The 18,768-nt window shown below is 39.1% G+C and overlaps 1 protein-coding gene across 2 annotated transcripts in view; it reads right to left on the bottom strand.

The window, feature by feature from the left end:
* The window catches only part of jade2 (jade family PHD finger 2), a 255,881-nt gene that overhangs the window by 9,038 nt on the left and 228,075 nt on the right, over positions 1–18,768 (bottom strand). The window contains exon 12 of one of the 2 annotated variants that reach the window (XM_084729922.1): positions 14,055–14,186. The exons of the other annotated variant lie outside the window; for it this stretch is intronic. Within the exon in view, the coding sequence (XP_084586048.1) occupies positions 14,055–14,186 (132 nt within the window). The remainder of the gene's footprint in view (positions 1–14,054; positions 14,187–18,768) is intronic. 2 annotated transcript variants of the gene reach the window in all.

Consider the following 18,768-nt stretch of genomic DNA (forward strand, 5'->3'; position numbering starts at 1 on the left):
TAAACATGACAATTAACTTTAGTCTTTGTTGTTATCTGATAACTACTAATAAATAAGACAATTTGTACAGTGGCAAGTAAACATTGCAGGGTTCAACACAACTATTTTTGCCCACTTGGACAAGTGGGTCAGACATCTACTTGCCCATAATCAAAGTCTGAAAAGACCAGAAAACCGTACAAAACCATACTAATCAACATTGCAGGCAGGTACCCAAAGCACAACTAACATAACTGACCTCTTTTACCACCTATGGAAGAATCATGTCAGAGTGTTTTTGTTTTTGTTTTTGTTTTCGACTTTTCTTGAAAAAATATTTAAATGAAAATTTGCACAGGTTCTAAGTAGAAAGGAAAAAACACTGAAATCTGACTTATTTGTCAAGTGTACAGTTGAAAATGTAATGAGGATGTCTGCATATAAAACGAGCTACATCAGAATATAAGATTTTTGGTCACATCGCAGAGCCATAAAACTTTGCTCTGTTAAGAAACTGCTTGTAGTGTCTTACAAAGATGTTAACAGAAGGTGAGATGATAACAGCAACACTTTCACACATGATCTCAAAAGCAGCCTACGCTTTATTTTTATGAATAACTATTACACTTAGAAACAACCACAGAAACTGCCAACTCTGTTGACTTCAATCAGTACATCAACTAGTAGACAAAGAACAATCAAAGCTATCTCCTCTGGTGAAAAATATGTATTTGTGTTAAATAAAAAACTCCCTTTTATCATTCTAGATGAAACTGTGTGAGAAAGATGTCCTCTGTTGGTATAACAGCAGAAAAAAAAATATGTGCAGCAAAATCAAAATGATCTTAGACTCCAGAGGGTGTATCATCTAGTGAATAATGTAATTTAGTGTTCTTAATTAGCCAGAAACAACCATTAACCTTTGCATGAGCACTGGAAGTCTGTCATATCCACTTCAGGGAGCGACTGCAGCTGAACAGTCATAGAACCATTCACATTATGAAAAATACTGACAAATGCCTCAGATTTTTCTGGTCTGCAGCGTCTTTCTCTCTTTTCTTTTCTCTGTCTCTCCAGCCTCCCTGTAAATCTTCAGTGCCTATAATGATCTGCCAAGCAGGACGGCAGGAGGTGCTGTTAGGGTGGCTTTAACACTAGCTATCCTCCACACACACACGCACACACACACACACACACAACCACACACACACCGAGCCGGTCGTTTCCATGACGCAGCATGTCTCTGCAGGAGTCGAGAGCGCTCTGAGGGAGGGAGTAGGTGACAGAGGGAAAAAAAGAGGCAATGAAGAAGTGTGAGGATGATGAGGAGAGGAGAGAGTTGCAGAGTTCAGAGAGAGGAAGGTAGGAGGGAAACCGAAGACAAGCCACTCTAGTCTGCAGCCATGTTCAAATTCTATCACATCACTGTACATCCTGACATTATTCTTACTACAGCTGGAAAAACACAGGGAGTAGGACTGTGCAGCCATGCTGCAGCTCTCTGTGAATGTACTGAGACACAGCAGCTAAATGCTAACATCATCATGCTAACATGCTCACAATGACAGTGTCAACAGGTTGATGTTTAGCAGGAATAATGCTCACCAGAATCACAATCTTAGTTTAGCTTGTTAGCATGCTGATATTTGCTAATTAGCACTGAACACAGAGTGGTGTTGAGGCTGATGGGAAAATTTCACTGATGATTTAATTGAAGCTGCATCAATTCATCATGAGAGAGACATGACCATGTGTGCCAAAGGTCATGTTCATCCATTCAATATTTCAGCAATAATTCAGCAATAATTAAATTGATCGCCAACCATTTTGATAATTGTTTGTTTCCAGCTTCTCAAATGTGAATATTTTCTCGTCTCGTTATTCATTTACGACAGTAAATTGAATATATTTGGGTTGTGGGCAAAACATGACATTTGAGGACGTCATCATTGGCTTTGGGAAACGCTGACCAACATTTTTCACCATTTTCTGACATTTTATAGACCTAACAAGACAGATTAATCGACAGTGAAAATAATCATTAGTTGCAGCCGTACAACAGTTGTCAAGACAGTTTACTCAAAAACACAAAAGTGAATCTGATGGTGGAGGTAAAGGGAAAGTCAGACCCAAGTCAGTTCCTCTGGGGATCGTGGATGTAGGGCTGTACCCGACTCAGAATTTTGTCTGTTGAATCGGATTTGGCTGTTCGTGTTTTAAACTTAAACTATGTCAAAGTCGACAGCAGTAGAGGAATCTGTACCCCAGTCTGGTTTAGCTGATTTCACTGAAAGTCATCACAGGAGTAGAGAGCGTTAGATCAGTCGCTGCCCTGCCTTCGGCTTGTAAAGTCTGCAGCCATGTTGATGCTCCTGCGTTGCTCTGTGCACAGTGACACAGCTAAAAAACAGAAGAGTAGAAATTCACTGACAGAATGAGAGTTTTCTGGGTCAGGTCTACATGGATGTCTACAAAATTTCATGGCAATCTGTCTTGTAGTTGTTGAAATATTTTACCTTGGACCAAAATGGTGGACTGACCGCCCTAAAAAAACCTTATTTTGCAACCTCCCATGTTAAAAAAAACTTGATGTCACTTTGTTCTTCTTGCTGTTTCTACACTTTATAAATTTGTGATTTTTGTTTTTTCTTTACCTGATATATAATATTATATAAATAATAACTGGTTTAACATTTTTTTCAGCATAAGACTGTTTGATTTGATAGATTTTTCTCTGACCAGTAGTTCTGGCATACATTTTTGTAATCTTGTCCCTTTTATTTCTCTCTTATTCCATGCCTGTTTTTTTATATGTGGGACCACGATGTTAAGATCAGAAACAGGATCCTGAACGGTTTGTTAGATACAAATATTTACGTTTTAGGAAAGAGATCAGTTTAGAGGAAGAAAAAATAAGAGTAGATAAATATTTTTGGTGGTATTATGTTCACGTGTTTAACACTGTTCTTATCTTAAATAATGTTTATTTCAAGAGGAAGCTGACTGATAGTGGAGCTGTATCTTTTAATCCAGATGACGACACTGACTCCTCCTCCTCCTCCTTCTCCTCCTCCAGCTACAGCTAACATGTTGCACTAATGGGATACTGTAGGCTAATGCTATGCACCAAAAGGTGCTGCTGCGATTAAACCCATCTAAAGCCCTTGTTCAAGGCTCTGTTACGTGACAAAAACAAATTGGGGAACAGCCAGCCTCTGTGCCAGTGCACACTAGTCTCACAGCAACAAAAAGCCCCAGGATGGCATTACAGAACAGCTGATATTGTTGCAGTGAGCAATGATTCGCTAGCCAGCGCAGCTAGTGCAGTGCAGGGTAAGGAATGCACTAGCAGCAGGACAGGGCCAAGACCAGGCCTGTACATGAGAAAAAAGAAAGTGTGTGCGAGTGTGTGTGTGTTGCTAGGTCTAAAGCTCTCTCTACAGTCTGATGATTGTTCTTGGGTGCCAACCGTGTGCCTGGAAACTCCGGCAGAAAGACAGAGATAGAAACGGAGCTGAGGAGCAAGAGAGCGATCAAAAGACCCACCAGAGCGATGAAGGAGAGACAAGAATTGCAGCCGGCAGAAAAAGAGCAAACTAAATACCCGAATAAAGGAGTGAAATCACATAATAGGACACAATAATGGCAACAAGAAGAAATAGCTCAGCATGAATCAACTGAAATGAACCTGTCAGAATAGAAATCTACAACAAAAGAGACATTTTACTTCCCTCTCTCACCATATTGTGTCAAAATGATGTCACATTATTCTAATCTGTAATTTGGCCTCATTACTTTTTTTTGACTACTTGAATGACATGTTAAACTTAAGTAAAAAAAAATTATCCTGACACACCTTTGAAAGGATAGTTTGGATTATTTGAAGTGTGGTTGTATAGAAGATGGTGGTCCATATGACCCCACTTTAAGGGGTCTCTGTAATTAGAATATTTTCACTGCTTTACTTTGCTGTCAGACAGCCTTTTCTGTCTATAATCCGATGTTATATAAGGAAAATATTGTTCTCTTGAAAGCAACCAGACATGACTCGCAAAACCAGTAATTGTAACTTGCAGAAAACGGGAGTTGCTGATCAACTGCTGCCTGGATCAGTTAGTTTGTTTGTGTAACATGAAAAATAGAATATAGCAAAATAAACATTTGACTTTGCACACACACTTCATCTGCATAAACTGGAGATGTTCCTGGTGACTGATTTCCCTGTTGAGTAAACAGACATTTTAATTTAGACAGGTCGACTAGTTAAAAAATAAGAAAACAGTTAAAATTTAGCGCAATTTATCAACTGATAGTTAAACATCCAAAAACAATAATGTGTGTATAAAGTTGGGATGTGCACGATTAGTTGACTACCATTAAACGCTGCCACCTCCAGCACCGGCAGATGGCAGATGACAGCTCATAAAACCAGTGCCATTTCTCAGCGTTTTGATATAGAAAATGAAAATAATAAATATCCACTCAACTGAAATAATGTGTAACCACATTCAGCATAGACAAATACGGTTACTTGGAAGCTAGTTGCTGCTAGCATTGCAAACGTGTGCAGCAGGCTAGCAGCTAACTTCAGGTTAAAAAATGCTGTTTGCCTGCAGACACTGTGATCCTGTTCAGAAAAGTATTCAGTGAGTTGTCGTCATGTTTCGTAGGATAATGTGAATGTTTGTATTACACGGTGCATGTGACTCACATTTCAGCAGCATTTAAAATATGATTTGGTGATTGTAGAATGTGATTAATGGCTTCAAATTACTCTTAATACATGCAGTGTTTTTTCAGATGGATGTTTAACATCATCTATTAATAAGCTGTGCTCAATTTGAACTGATTTCTGAGTGTTTTCTCACTGTTAGACTAGTCGACTTGTCTAAATTAAAATTTGCATTTAGTCGACAGGGAAATTAGTCACAGGAACATTCCTACTATTAAGAACCATTTGAAGCCATTAATCACATTCTTCAATAATCAAATCATATTATAAATGCTGCTGAAATCTGTGTGGTGCGTTATGAACAGTACACATTACAAATTAACCTAAAATACATGACAGCTCAGTAAATGTGTCAGCTTTTCTGACCGAGCAGGACCACAGCGTCTGCAGGGAAATATCATTTACCCAAAAGTAATGTCGGCTGGCTCACAGTGTGGCTAATGTTAGCAGTGCACCAGCAGCTTTCCTTCTTTGCTATTTAACGTCTACGTTTATGTGCAGAATGTGTTTACACAGTCTGCAGCCTCAGCTAGTGGCAGGTGGCTGAGTAACATCTTAGAGGCAACAATTAAACAGCAATGCACATTAATAAAATATTAATATATAGTGTAAATGATGAGTATTTTTGCTGCTAATTAGCAACGGTGATGACAACTCACTAACTCATTAAAACAACTTCCATATGATTGATGCCGTGTTACGATTTTGTCAATAGTTTCCTCTGCTCTGGAGGATAATATGAGGTAACTTTGAGTACTCACGCACCAACAAACTGGGTGTGGATTAAGGATGGACAGCAGGTTACTGTGGCCAGAGGGCCGAAGATGTCACGTTTCTGCAAGTTTGTGATCTGCTTGTTCAACGGGTGTTTACTGCGCTCGTGGATAATGAGCATCGTTTTTGATGACTCTAGTCAAACTTATCCCAAAGTTTGTTAATTTCCTCCTCTGTGAGCTGTGTGTGGAGATGAGGAGCTCCGCCCTGCCGTCGTGCAAACAGACAGCAGCACAGAGAGCAGAGGGAGCAGACTGACTGACCTGTTGTTGATTTATCCATGATAATTAAAAAACGTACACAGTTTATCTTTGTTATCAACAGAACTTTGATCACAATCCTGTATCGAGATGGTTTTATCGCCCAGCCCTACCACATCATCTAAACTCTTCATAGTTCCAGTTAATTCTTTGTGAATGTTTTAAAGTAAATGTAAATTCATGCAGATTAGATTACACTCTCACTGAAACCAGTAATGGATCTCAGTTTTGGGTCTGAAGCTCCTCAGTGCCTGTGCGGTGACACCAGGAAGATTTCAAAACATTCTCCCTTTTCCAAATCACCACCGGCATATGGGCCCCAGTAATAAACAGTGGGGATAAGGGACAGTACATCTGAGAAGGAGTTCTGGTACATATCTGTCTTCTTGATCCCAGAACACTAAGAGGAAGACAAAGCCCTGGGAGTCAGGACCAGACCCGACAGAGAACAGATGGCCTGACACACAAACACACACACCGAGGCTGTGAGATATGAACACATACGGCATGCAAAAACAAACACACAGATGACACGCTGAGACAGGGACGATATATATATATATATAAAACACACTGGCAGAGGAAAGCACACACACACACACAAATGCAGACAAATGATACGGTTGCACACAACAAAAGTACAGCACGTACACAGAAGGGCTTGTTTGTCATGGAAACACAATGTGAGGGATGATTTCCCAGCATCTATTCAACATCAAGTTGCAGTCCTTATCCCTCATCAGTCAGATTGAGAGGCTGAGGCAGAGAAAGACGGAAAGATAAACAGAATGAGGGAGTGTTATAACACAGAGCGACAGAGGAAAAAAAAAAGAGATGGATTCACCGTGAAAAACAGAGGAGAACTGAAAGAGACAAACAGAAAAGGAGAGGGAGATAATATCAGAACAGGAAGCAAGTGAGGCAGAGCCAAACTGCTCTCCTGTCCTGCGTTATCGTCTCTGTTTATTGATCAAATTCACTTCGACAGGAAAACACTGTTGGCTCTGCGACCCTCTGCTCTGGTTAAATAAGGAAATGAGAGAAAGTCCTGCGTCATCGCTGACAGTCACTGCCTGAGTGGGTGAAGAGCTCAAAAATCTCTGCCAGACTGTATCTTGATTGTACTTGAAAACACAAATGCACAAATAATGACGGACGTTCTGTCTACTGCATATTGTTACCTGATCAGATGATTAATGACTGACACTGAAGCAATGGATTACATGTAATGGGATTACATAATTAGGATACAAAAAAGTTTACTGTAATCCAGTATAGCCACATAAAAAAGGTGCAATCATATTTAACCCTAACCCTACATTTAATGAAAAAAAAACTTCACTGGGTGGAAATTTCACCTTGATTTTGTCAAAAGTTTCAGAGTTTCAAAAGTTTAGCTATTGATAAATCCATCTGCTGAGTGTGAAATTTGTTCAGGAGGCGACTGTATAATTGATCCACGTAAGACGTATAGCAGATATTCACTTCGGCACAGGTATTCTACCTGAATAACAGGTTAAAACCTGTTCAAACTGCTTTGCTTGTGTCCTATTCCGTGTGCTTTGTGGACGTATGTGACAGCGACCCCACAGTAATGTCACACACGAAAAAATCGAGTGAAAGGCACATGCCCTCCCTTCTTTTCGCTCTCTCTGAACGAGAGAGAGAAGGATGGTTGTTCTTTTCTTCTCTTCACAAAATTTCTGCAAACTCAGTATATATAGATATACAGTAGGTCTGGCAGACGCTGGACTGCAGTGTGTGTGGTCTCTGCACACATATGAGCCACAGCAGGTTAGGGAGGTGGCTGTCACACACAGGTGTACAGCGTACTGTAGGCTACAAGACATCTCCTTTTCGTCCTGTCTCTGTCGGTCTGTCATTATTCACAACATGCAGTGATTTGCTAAATAATGCTTGTAATTTCTTATTTCATTGTGAGCTCTTTAATAAACACATCTGCTGCATAAACTTCTGTCCGTCACCAAAACTGTCCAATCAGTGAGTTACCTGTCAGTCTGTAAAACTTCATGATTCCCTCCTGTAGTAGCCAATAGGAATTGTGTCTAACTTTACAAAAATAAAGTTGTTCAAAGGGAGAACTGCCCTTCGAGGCAAGTACAGGTCTGACTCCGGTAGCGTACAGACTAACTAGACCCTATTTCACATTCATGTAGGAGATTCAAACTGACAAATCCTCCATTTCACAGCCTTTTCCTCACAACTCTGCAGCTGACACGTGAAGCCAGAACTCCAAACTCCTACAGGTGGAAACCGGATCTTTGCAAATGTGCGGATGGATTTTACGTTGCAGAAATGTTAACAATAGAGTGAGGTTAAGCTTAGCTGTATATAATTCCTACCAAAATGCTATAATCCCACAAAGGCTGAAGCCCATTTCGTTATCGACAGAGCGGCTCCAGGTTTCATCCTTTGATGACAGCATGAAGTCTTTGTTGGGTGGTTTTTGTAGCTTTGAGCAACGTTCTGTCATGTTCGTTTTTCTCAGATCACAGGAAGAAACGGAGCCCCTCATATTTTACATGTTGCTTTAGTGCTGCTGCCAATATGTCCTGTTAAGGCCTTTCATGTGTTGTATGTTTATGTATGTCTTTTATCATGTCATTTAGCTGTAGGACTCTGATGTCTTGACCTCTGACCTCTCTTTGGAGGGGGTTAAGTGAGAAGAGAATTTACCTTTCAGGATCCATAAAGCAGTGTAATGCTATAATTAGCCATCATGTAGGTGATTTGCTTTAACTAATGTGCATAAAAAGGAGGATAAATGATATTAGAGAGCTCAGTTAGTCATCAGGCTCTCAGATATTAATCATGTACAGTAATTGTCTGTGCAGCCCACAGCTTTTTACAGAATGTCATTGCAGGAATATTCATAACTTATTAGATCTGGGTACATATAAACAAGGATTATGCAAGGCTACAAATCCACCCACTTGATGTCCTACATATAGAAGCTATTCACAGCGGAGGAGCTTGTTTTTAGAGGAAGCCTGAAGACATGAAGGACTTTGTTTTCCATTTTATTCGCCTACATAAACATACAGTAGCTATATCACAAATTGAGTGTTGCTTTCTTGCTATTGTTAAGACAACACTTAAATACAATAGAGCATGTATTAACACTATATAAACATTTCATAAATTTAATAACTCTCTCTAATGTAGTGGTAAGCACATGAATGTTTATGGACAAAGGAGTTCTTAACAAATAACAATAATTCATATGTGGACACCTATAAGCTGTAGTCTCCTTTATAACATATAAAAAGTCCTAAGAGATCCAAGTGGTGGTTCTTAACTATACCCTACTTCCTAAAATAATAATTTAAATCAACATCACTATTTTAGTATACTTGTATAGAAGGTGACATAAACTGGCACTAATCCATATAAATGTTGGCACTGATTAACTTAAATTTAAAAGAAAATCATTTAAAATGTTAATGACTGCCAAACTGGCACTGTTAACATAAATGTTGGCAATGATGAACATGTATTTAAACATGTCAGTAAACTGTCCCACTAGATCATTTTGACCCACTTATAAATCCAACGGTTAAGAATTTCCTTTTGCACATTCGCTGTACTGCATCCAGCTCCATGTCTCACTTAAAATACAGTTTCTGGTTGATCGTGGACATCACTGAACCGTTTGTGAAGACATCAGACAAGAGGACATGCATAAATCAGATTACTGAGCATTATTCTATTCTTTCCCGCTCTTGGATTTCTCAAGACTTTATGTTATAAATGACATATTTACGAGACGAGAACAGTTGGCAGAGTATGTTGCAGCTTGTCTGAGGCCATGTTGTGTAATGCCTGTACTAGTACATATAGTCTATATACACAGGTGTGTAATGTAAAATATCTCCATACTTCAGAATGTCCTTATAGCTGTGTACAACTACATTGTACTGTTTTCTAAACCAGCCAGTTGCAGCACAAAAGAAACTGTGTGTATGTATGTTTGTCCTTCAGTTTTCTCGACGACTGTTCATCTGACCCACTGCACACTTGACGGTTTTACTGCTGAGGACCCAAGGTAAGGACCTCAAGTGTAAAATTAAGTGCACTTTGACCATGGTGCAGACTTTATGTTTTCAAAAACATAATTCTTCTTTTGCAGCAGGTTTCTGCAGGTCTATACATGTACGCCACGCCTCTTTTCTGTTTCGATTTAAAGGTTTCATAATGGGAGGTGGGTCTCCCTGTTGGGGCTCCAAATAGTTTCAGGATGGCTTCAGTGAACAGAAAAGAAAAAAAATGTTATATAAGTTATCAAAAGGAGCTGACATAAATACCCTACATGTGTTTGACTTGGTTACAGAGAGAGTTCAGAGATACAGACCCAATTTCCCTGGTTTCTCAGAAACTAATAAACATCTTTTTAAAGTATGTGGTGTAGTTTGAAGTTAAGTCAAATAGAAGTATTAGCCTGTCTTGGCTCAGCTGTTGAGGAGGGGCACCTTTTACCAAACTTCCTCTGAAGTGAGGCCAACAGTCTCAGACTTTTTGAAGACCATTTCAAATTTTTTTCCAAATCTGTTTTTTCACCCCCCTTTTAGCATTCGTGACCAAATGTGGTGCAGAAAATCTGTAGACCACGATGGATTTTTGATATTCCATCCAGTTTTGCTATAGGTGGTTCACAGTCTGCTCAAATGCTGTGGGCAGTGCTTATATTACAAAAACTGTCATATCTCCCCAACGCTTTGTGCTGTAGCAACCATATTTGGTGGACTTGTGTAGATATGATGTCTGAGAGGCCATGACAGATTTGGTTAATTTTGGTCAATAGGTGGCGCTCTAGCAGCATCATCTACCTATACAGGAAGGAATCTCTCTACCTGTCTGCATTATGAACCAAGGGAGAGCAGTGTTGAGAGTGAAGTCGATCCGATTGGACTTATGCTCATAATTCACATTTTTAATGCAAATGATCCAGTGTGAATTTTGTTGACCATTTCATTTCCTTCAATATTTTATTTGGTCTTCATGCTATCAATGGTTACGTAATTTTCGGAGGGAAGCATTTCCAAAATAAAAGCGTGAGAGCTACAACCTGAAAGAGAGCAAACACTGTGCTTGATCCTGACAGCTCTGGTTCTGCCACGACCGACAGCACTAGCTCTCATCAAACTGTCACAGCTCTACTGCCCCATGAAGCCGCCGCACCTGAAAAAATAAACCGAGGACGTTTTCAGGATGTCAGGAAATATGACTTCACGGGAGCTGCCGACACATCCAAGACTGGCAACTTTCAAAACAAGCCTGCCTACCTCTGTGAATGCAGACAGAGCGGTAAACAGACAGACATGAGCAGAGGGTGGATGTTCAATTTAAAACCTGAAACTTCCATGTTTCTGAATAGAGCGGCTTTAGTGTCTGCACCCCTGATTTAACACATCAGTCAACACATTTCTACCTTTGCTAACACAAACCTGGAATATTTCCTGAGGAACTAAAACTCTTGGCCACAAAAAAATAGTCACAGACAGGCTACAAGTGACAGGAATATGTAATTAGAATACAAAAAATTACTGTTTTCATGTGCGGTGTGCACACAGTACAACACTTAACGAGTCTCACAACAACTCTGGTTTCAGTAAAATCAGCAAATCTTACAGTCAATTCATTATCATGGCCTCTAGAGAAAAAACATGCTTGACTGAGAGGAAATTTCAACACAATTTTAAAATTAAATTAAATCAGGAAAGAGGGACAACATCACAGTAGATTGACAGGTCTGTCTTCAGCTGTGAAAATACTGTCATCATCCAAGAACTCAACATCTAATTTAATTTAACAACTGCCAACGTTACCTACTCAGACCAGCTGCTGATGTTAGCTACACAGACCAGCTGCTAATGTTAGCTTCTCAGACCAACCGCTAACTACTCAGACCAATTGTTAATGTTAGCTGCGCAGACCAGCTATGCAGCACTATGTTAGCTTCTCAGACCAACCGCTAACTACTCAGACCGACTGCTAATGTTAGCTACACAGACCAGCAGTTAATGTTAGCTTCTCAGACCAACCGCTAACTACTCAGACCGACTGTTAATGTTAGCTACACAGAACAGCCGCTAATGTTAGCTATAGAGAAATCCAGTTAGCTCTAACCTGTCAATACTACTACTGCTAAAAATATTTTGGACTGTAGGTGTTGATGCTGGTGGCTGGGATGGTACGTGTGTAAAAACACAAGCCAGAATAAGTCTGAGTTTACTGTCAGTTTAAGTGTTAAGTGTGAATAGCATAACGTTACTTAGCAAAGCACATTTAAATGTGCAAAGTTACCACCATTAATCTAAACATGTATTTATGCATAACAAAGGAATAAGCAATTGATAAGAATAAGAATTAATAAACCTAAAACAAACATAAAACATTATATTAGACTAAACTTATTTCACTATCTTTAGTATTAAGGCAATCTGAAAGTAACAGAAAGTAATCAAGTTACATTACTTTAATTTTGCTATACTTGAGTAATGTTACTAACTACATTTTCTAACAGGTAATTAGTCATTTTATAAGAATACACTTTTAAAGTAACTCTTCCAAACCTTGCACACAGACTTCTCTAGGCCAGAAATGTCACTTCAGCTCCAAGGAAAATAATAAATAAACCTCACTGCTTAGTGATGGACACACTGCTTCAGAGTACAATATTCGTTTTGACTTTTATGAGGACGCCTGTGCATTGAAATGTTAATTTGCACCCCAATAGTCAGGCAGGTGGCTTGTCTCATGCTGACAACTTAAAAGCGACAGATTCCATCACCACAGCCGCCAATGTGTGTCCATCAACAGTCTATCTCTCGTGTCCCCGAGCAAGACACTGAGCTTTTATCTCCTCGTTCACTTCAAGTCGCTGCGGGTACGAGTGTCGGCTTAATGCCTGCAAATTGTCAATGTTATGAACAAATATCTGCATACATATAATCTGCGTGCTAAATTTCCATGTAATATCTGTCTTCTGAGCGTCATATGTGGCTGTAATGATGAGTAGCAGGGAATGGATCACCTTCCAGCAGGACAGACAGCCATTATCATCCATCCTCATCTCACTAATGATGAGGATTGGCAGTGACAGGCCTCTCTCCCAGTCGCTCGTCAATGACACTGACAGAGCTCCTCTCTCTCTCTCTTTCCAGTTGTACCATCATGTCTATGCCTGTTTTCTTTCTCCTCCTTTATTTTACAGTATCCCAGTAAGAAATAACAAGCTGTAACTTGTATAAAGTTAGACAGAAACTAGAAATAACATGTTGTTTATTCAACAGTGTTAGACCTTTTATTAGAGGCACTTAGGGACACATTACAACAGAACTGTATTGTGAACTAAAGTATATTATTTCCCACAATGTAGACCCTTATTAGACTTAATTAATTTAAAATTTAGAATGAAGCTTTGGAGAGACGGAAAGCCTGTTTGACTGAATGCCCGCAACACCAGTAGTTTTGCTCAATATTTCAGTAATGTCACAGTACTTCTACTTCAGTACAAATTTCCAGGACTATTTCCACCACCGAACTTGTCTCAGGAGGACGTTCTCCGGTTCTACAGGCTAAAACAAGGTGATTTAGTTATTACAGGAAAGCTGAGAGGAGGTCTGCATAATTTACAGTGATGACATTTTTGTAATATCCAGTCTTGCTGCATCTCTCTCCCTCACTCTTCCTGCGGTTGCCTCTCCGTCTCGCTCTGTGAGTGATGTTGCACTGCCAACAGATTGATGCATCAGATCAGACCTGCTGGGCCGAGCTGCAGTCAACTCCTATTAAAGATTTTACCCTTGCGCCTGACACCTGATCTACACTGAGCAACACACAGCAAATGTATGAAAACAGTGGTGATGGAGGGATGAAGACTGTAAAAGAAAATGTAACACACCAGCATGGAAAGGAGGCTGACCACAGAAGAATGAAACAGCACTCTTGATGCATCAATAATTCATAAGACAAAGTTTCTGCACATAAAGTCTCTATCAGTGCAAAATGAAGCAATAATGTCCTGAGATTTCCAACTTTTGTAATGTCTTGCTCGTTCTGTTATTGCGTTTTGCCCCAAAACGTTGCCTCAAATAAATTATTGATGCATCAAGCCTATGAATGTGCTGTGGGCTTCTATGGACACACAAAAACACACACACACACATATGTGGCATATGTTCCGCCAATGAGGTGCATTTGATCAGTTTGGAAACACTGCAAACACTGCAGGGCGTACACCCACCCACGCACACAGACATACACACACAAACAAACACACAATGTACCTAGCTCTTTTAGCAGGGAGCCGTTCTCTGACTTCAATCTCTCCTTTTTCTTCTCAGGACTACTCTTCCTCCTCTCCTTCCCTTTCTCCTTCACTCCATTCTGCTTCCTCTTTTCTCCCTTCTGGGTTTTCTCTGCAGGGAGACACAGAAGGGATTTAGTTGATTTATTCAATTTAAGCTCGATTTAGCTGGAGAGTGTCACTGAGCCTGGGGAACTTCTTGCTTTCAGGTGGAATTGGAGTGAAAAAGTAGCATACAAAGAAAATTAAAGTTAGAGAAATATAATGCCAAAAAAGATCCTCACTAAGCTGTTGTTGAAAGTTTTTCAGATTGTTTGTTGATGTTTTGGGAAATCGTTTTATCATCATTTATTACTAGAACTCAGATGATGAAAACAGATCTAAATATAATTTTAGCTTTGCAAGAACATAAAAATCAGTTTGACATTTGGTTGTACACATTGGTAACAAGCCAGAGGGGGAAATATAAGAAAAATAAGAAAAGAAGCAGAGAAAAGCAGCACAACAGATGTTAGTCATTAAAAAAAAAATCACAGCTTTACCTTGCCACCAGGCTTTTCCAGTGGGAAATAATATTTCTTCGGCTGTACCTTGAGGTCAGTCTGCCTTTTTTGACAGAAAACCACAATTTTCTAAGTCAGATAACACTCTCTCCAAAACAACCAGACTCCTGAAGGAAAAGCAGTCATTTTACCTTGCAGAACACGGGGATTTACTGGTCTACCACTGCTTCGATCTGTTTGTTTGTTTGTGTTGTTGTGAGACTTCTGTGTTTTAAAAGGATAGTTCAGATTCACTGAGGTCACACAATAACAATAACAAACTAACTGCTCTGCTCTGCGGTGTTCCCCAAGGTTTTGTCCTGGGCCCGATGTCGTTTACTTTGTACTCGCTTCCTTTTGGGCTGCTACGAAGTAATTTTAACGTATTGTCCACAACCTAGGTGTCTCTGTTTGCCAGACTGTGTCTCGACCAGCATGCAAACTGTTTGGTTTATTCTTGTTTCTATCAGCTAAGAAACTCAGGCCCCAAAGATTACTCTCTCCAAAACAACCAGAACAGACTTTTCCTTGCAGAACACAGTTGTTATTGGTCTGCCGCTGCCTCGATCTATTTGTTTGTTTGTGCTATTGTGTGACCTCTGTGTTTTGAAAGGTTAGTCACTGAACTCTCACAATAACACAAACTAACAAGTTGTGGCAGCAGTAGTCCAGCGTTAAGTCTATTAAAATTACTGTTTTTCCTTAAGGAGAGAACGATTATATAATGATGGTTTCCTGTTGGAAAAGGTTGTCTGATGACAAGGTAAAGCTGTGAAAATATTGAAAACTTTTAAGTAGCTGAATTATGTATTACTGCTGACCCTGTCCACAGCAGTTCATTTTGTTTAGCTTCCTACACTGGTACTCCTGCTGCCTCTCAAAACTGGGGGCATGCCGACCACCATCTACTGTGGATAATGTAATACACTGACTATCAATAAGTACCTCATACAACATTTCAAACAGCGCCTTTAAAGAAACACTCATTGATTGTGCTGGATTGTGCAACTTTAAGTCTGATGACAGGACTTCATCCAGCTGAAGTCATTCTCAAAGGCCGGTAAAAGTTTGTGAGAGAGTTTGCAGTTGCAGGAAGAAGGTGTCACGGTGACAGAGCCGTAGTTCATCTTCAGTGGCACATTTACTCCTCTGCTCTACCCAGATAAAACCTAAATGCCCGGGCTGCATATTAATTCTTCTTCCAAAGGTTCTTTAGTATTCTAGCTCAAGTTTGAGGGTGAGACTGTCAGATTCGAGACCCGTGTGGCCTTGGTGAACAATACCTCAGTTAACATCAGAGTTAAAAGTAGAAAACAAAGACTAGTCACAGGGTTATATCTGTGTGTGTTTGTGGATGCACTGTTTTACATGTTCTTGTACCTCTGTACGTGAAAATCAAGTCTAGTCCACCTTTCATACTTTTTGACAAGAAAAACAAAACAAAAACACAGCTCTGTCAGATACACTGTCAGATATCGCCTCTCAGGAAAGAGATCATGCACATATATGTATGTATACACAGTATACATATACAGTATATTTACACAAACACATCAGTTGTTGTGAGCATGCTGACACATTGTATGACATGTAACAGAGTCCTGCAGAGTGTCTCCCTGCTGCGAGCTGTCCTCTCACTCCGGGAGGCGATGCTCCGTCCCTCCAGCTGAGAGTGTGGCAGGTAACACGCCAAACACTGAAATGTGCACATGATCCAAGACCGAATAAGAATAACACCTCGCTCTATAATACAGTCTAACACACGAGTCCTGCAGTAAAATGATATGGCTACAGATCACCGGCATGTTCTGCTAGTTAAAGGTAAACACTGTTTTTTAATACCATCAGTGCAGTTATTTAATTAGGAACTTTAGAGTCTGAACAGTTTCTTTATATTAATTTATTTTGAGCTGCAGTGATTAGTTGATTAGTCCATCATTAGTGGATTATTAAGGAAAGAATTCAGAGTCTCACCAACAATGTTTTATTGTGAATTTTGGAGACAAGCGACTAGTTTGTAGGTATTTTATATTTTCTATTATTACATTATATATATGATTATTACTGTATATTATTTAAAATAATCAGAATCTGCCTTTTATTTTATATATGCACTAAGAGTGAAATACAGTCTCTAGTTGTATGTTGGGGGTATTCTGTGTTGACGTGGTTTAAATATTTTTAATACATGTCTTATATCATTCTAACACATTTCTCAGTCTTGTTCTTTCACATAACTAAGTACACAAGTAAAAAATAGGACCAAGGCCATGTCTGATTATTCCAAGGGACGTATATGAGTGGCCCCTGGTATATTTTGTATCTTGTAAAGGGTCCTTGGCTGAGAAAAAGTTGAAAACCTGTGATTTAAATAGCTCATTTACTCTAGATTTACACTTGTTTGGGGTTAGCAGTGTCTGTAACTGCAGGTCATGTTCCCCTTCTTCCCATTCTGCTGACACAGGATGGATGCTGCATAATTTACTGATAATCATAAATTAGCGCTACAGATGAAAAGCAAAGATTTTAATAAGTCAGGGGGTAAGGAAAATGACAAGATTAAAAAAAACTGCAACTTTACAAAGAAAACTTCATAAAACTTTAATAATTTAGTCATTAGAAATGATTTTCATATCGATATTAACAATCTATCAACATGCAAAATAACAGGAAATAATGAAATTCCCTGGAGTCATAAAAACTCAAAGTTTCAGATAACTCATTTACGATAATTCAATTCGGGCTGCAACTGACAATTATTTTAATTAATGATTAGTCTGTGAATATTTTCACGATTAAGTGTTTAGAGCCCAATGTGACAATTTATTACTTGTTTTAACTGACCAACAGTTCACATCGGAAAAGCTGTAGCCAAAGAATTTGTGGTGTTTTTGTTTAATCAATTTCCAAAATAGCTGCAGATTAATTTTCTTTCACCCAACCAATCAATTAATTGACCAATTACTTCAGCTCTACATTCAAAACCACTATTATTTATGACACAGTTCTACTGAAAAAAGAATCACTGATTGTTGTTGAGCTTTGCATTTAACAGATACAAACAAACACATGCACGCTGAACACACACACACACACACACACACACACACATCTGCACACACAGATACACAGCATGAGAGGAAACGATGCAGTCACACTCCACTGACTCTCACGTATACAGCACAGTGACGATCTCCCTCCGTCTCTCAGTCTGTGACATGGGAAGCCCTTATTGTTGGGATGTCTTGTTGTTACAGGCTCCTGCTGTTTACACAAACACACAGTCCTGACTGCACGGCTCACTAACCCTCCTGCTGCTGCTGTGTACCATGTTTATATACTGTAAGAGTCTGTGTGTGTGTGTGTGTGTGTGTGTGTGTGTGTGTGTGTGTGCATCGGTACAGCAGGTGGCACCTGCAGGTTCATTACAGCTATACTGGGGTTTAGAGAAGCTGATTTTATTTGTTTATGTGTGTGTGTGTGCATACGGCTCAGCAGTCACCGTAAGGTGAAATAGTCGACAGAAAGTTTATCATTAAGTGTCTCAGTAAAACAGTAAAAAGAGTATATCATGTCTTTATTACTTTCAGATGTTTATTAAAATACATCTGTAATTAATCTGGCTGTTGCATTCATTAGCTCATGTATATCCACAATGAGAAAAAGTAGTTAAAATGACATTACAGGTGTATCATTTATTCTTTTTAATAATCCTGATGTGCATGATAATCATCAAGTATTTTGCATGTCGCTCTTCTCCTTACTTTCTATTAGTGGAACCTGTAAACAACCTTATTAACAGCTGGAAATGGAACAAGGTGTAAAAAGTTTAATTCCCTGGTTAACTTCAGTATTTTTCAAACTGGACCCTATGTGTTTTTTTTTCTTCTCTTTTTTGTGCAATTAATGTTTTTTTTTTAATTAAGATAATTTCACAAATCATTCATCATTCTGCCTGACAACATAGGGCTTTTTAAGCATGAACTCTTTTTTTTGTATATATGTGATCACACAGATTATGAAGACAGACAAGTACAAAAACATTCAAAATCAAGCAAACTACATGCAATAATCAAAAACAGACAAAAATAAGGAAAAGAGACACAGCTGAGAAGAGACTGAGGGCAGAATGGAATAAATATCTTTACATCT

Source organism: Lutjanus erythropterus, chromosome 11 (genome assembly GCF_056507025.1).
Source record: "Lutjanus erythropterus isolate fLutEry1 chromosome 11, fLutEry1.hap2, whole genome shotgun sequence".
In the NCBI taxonomy this organism is placed as follows: Eukaryota; Metazoa; Chordata; class Actinopteri; order Lutjaniformes; family Lutjanidae; genus Lutjanus; species Lutjanus erythropterus.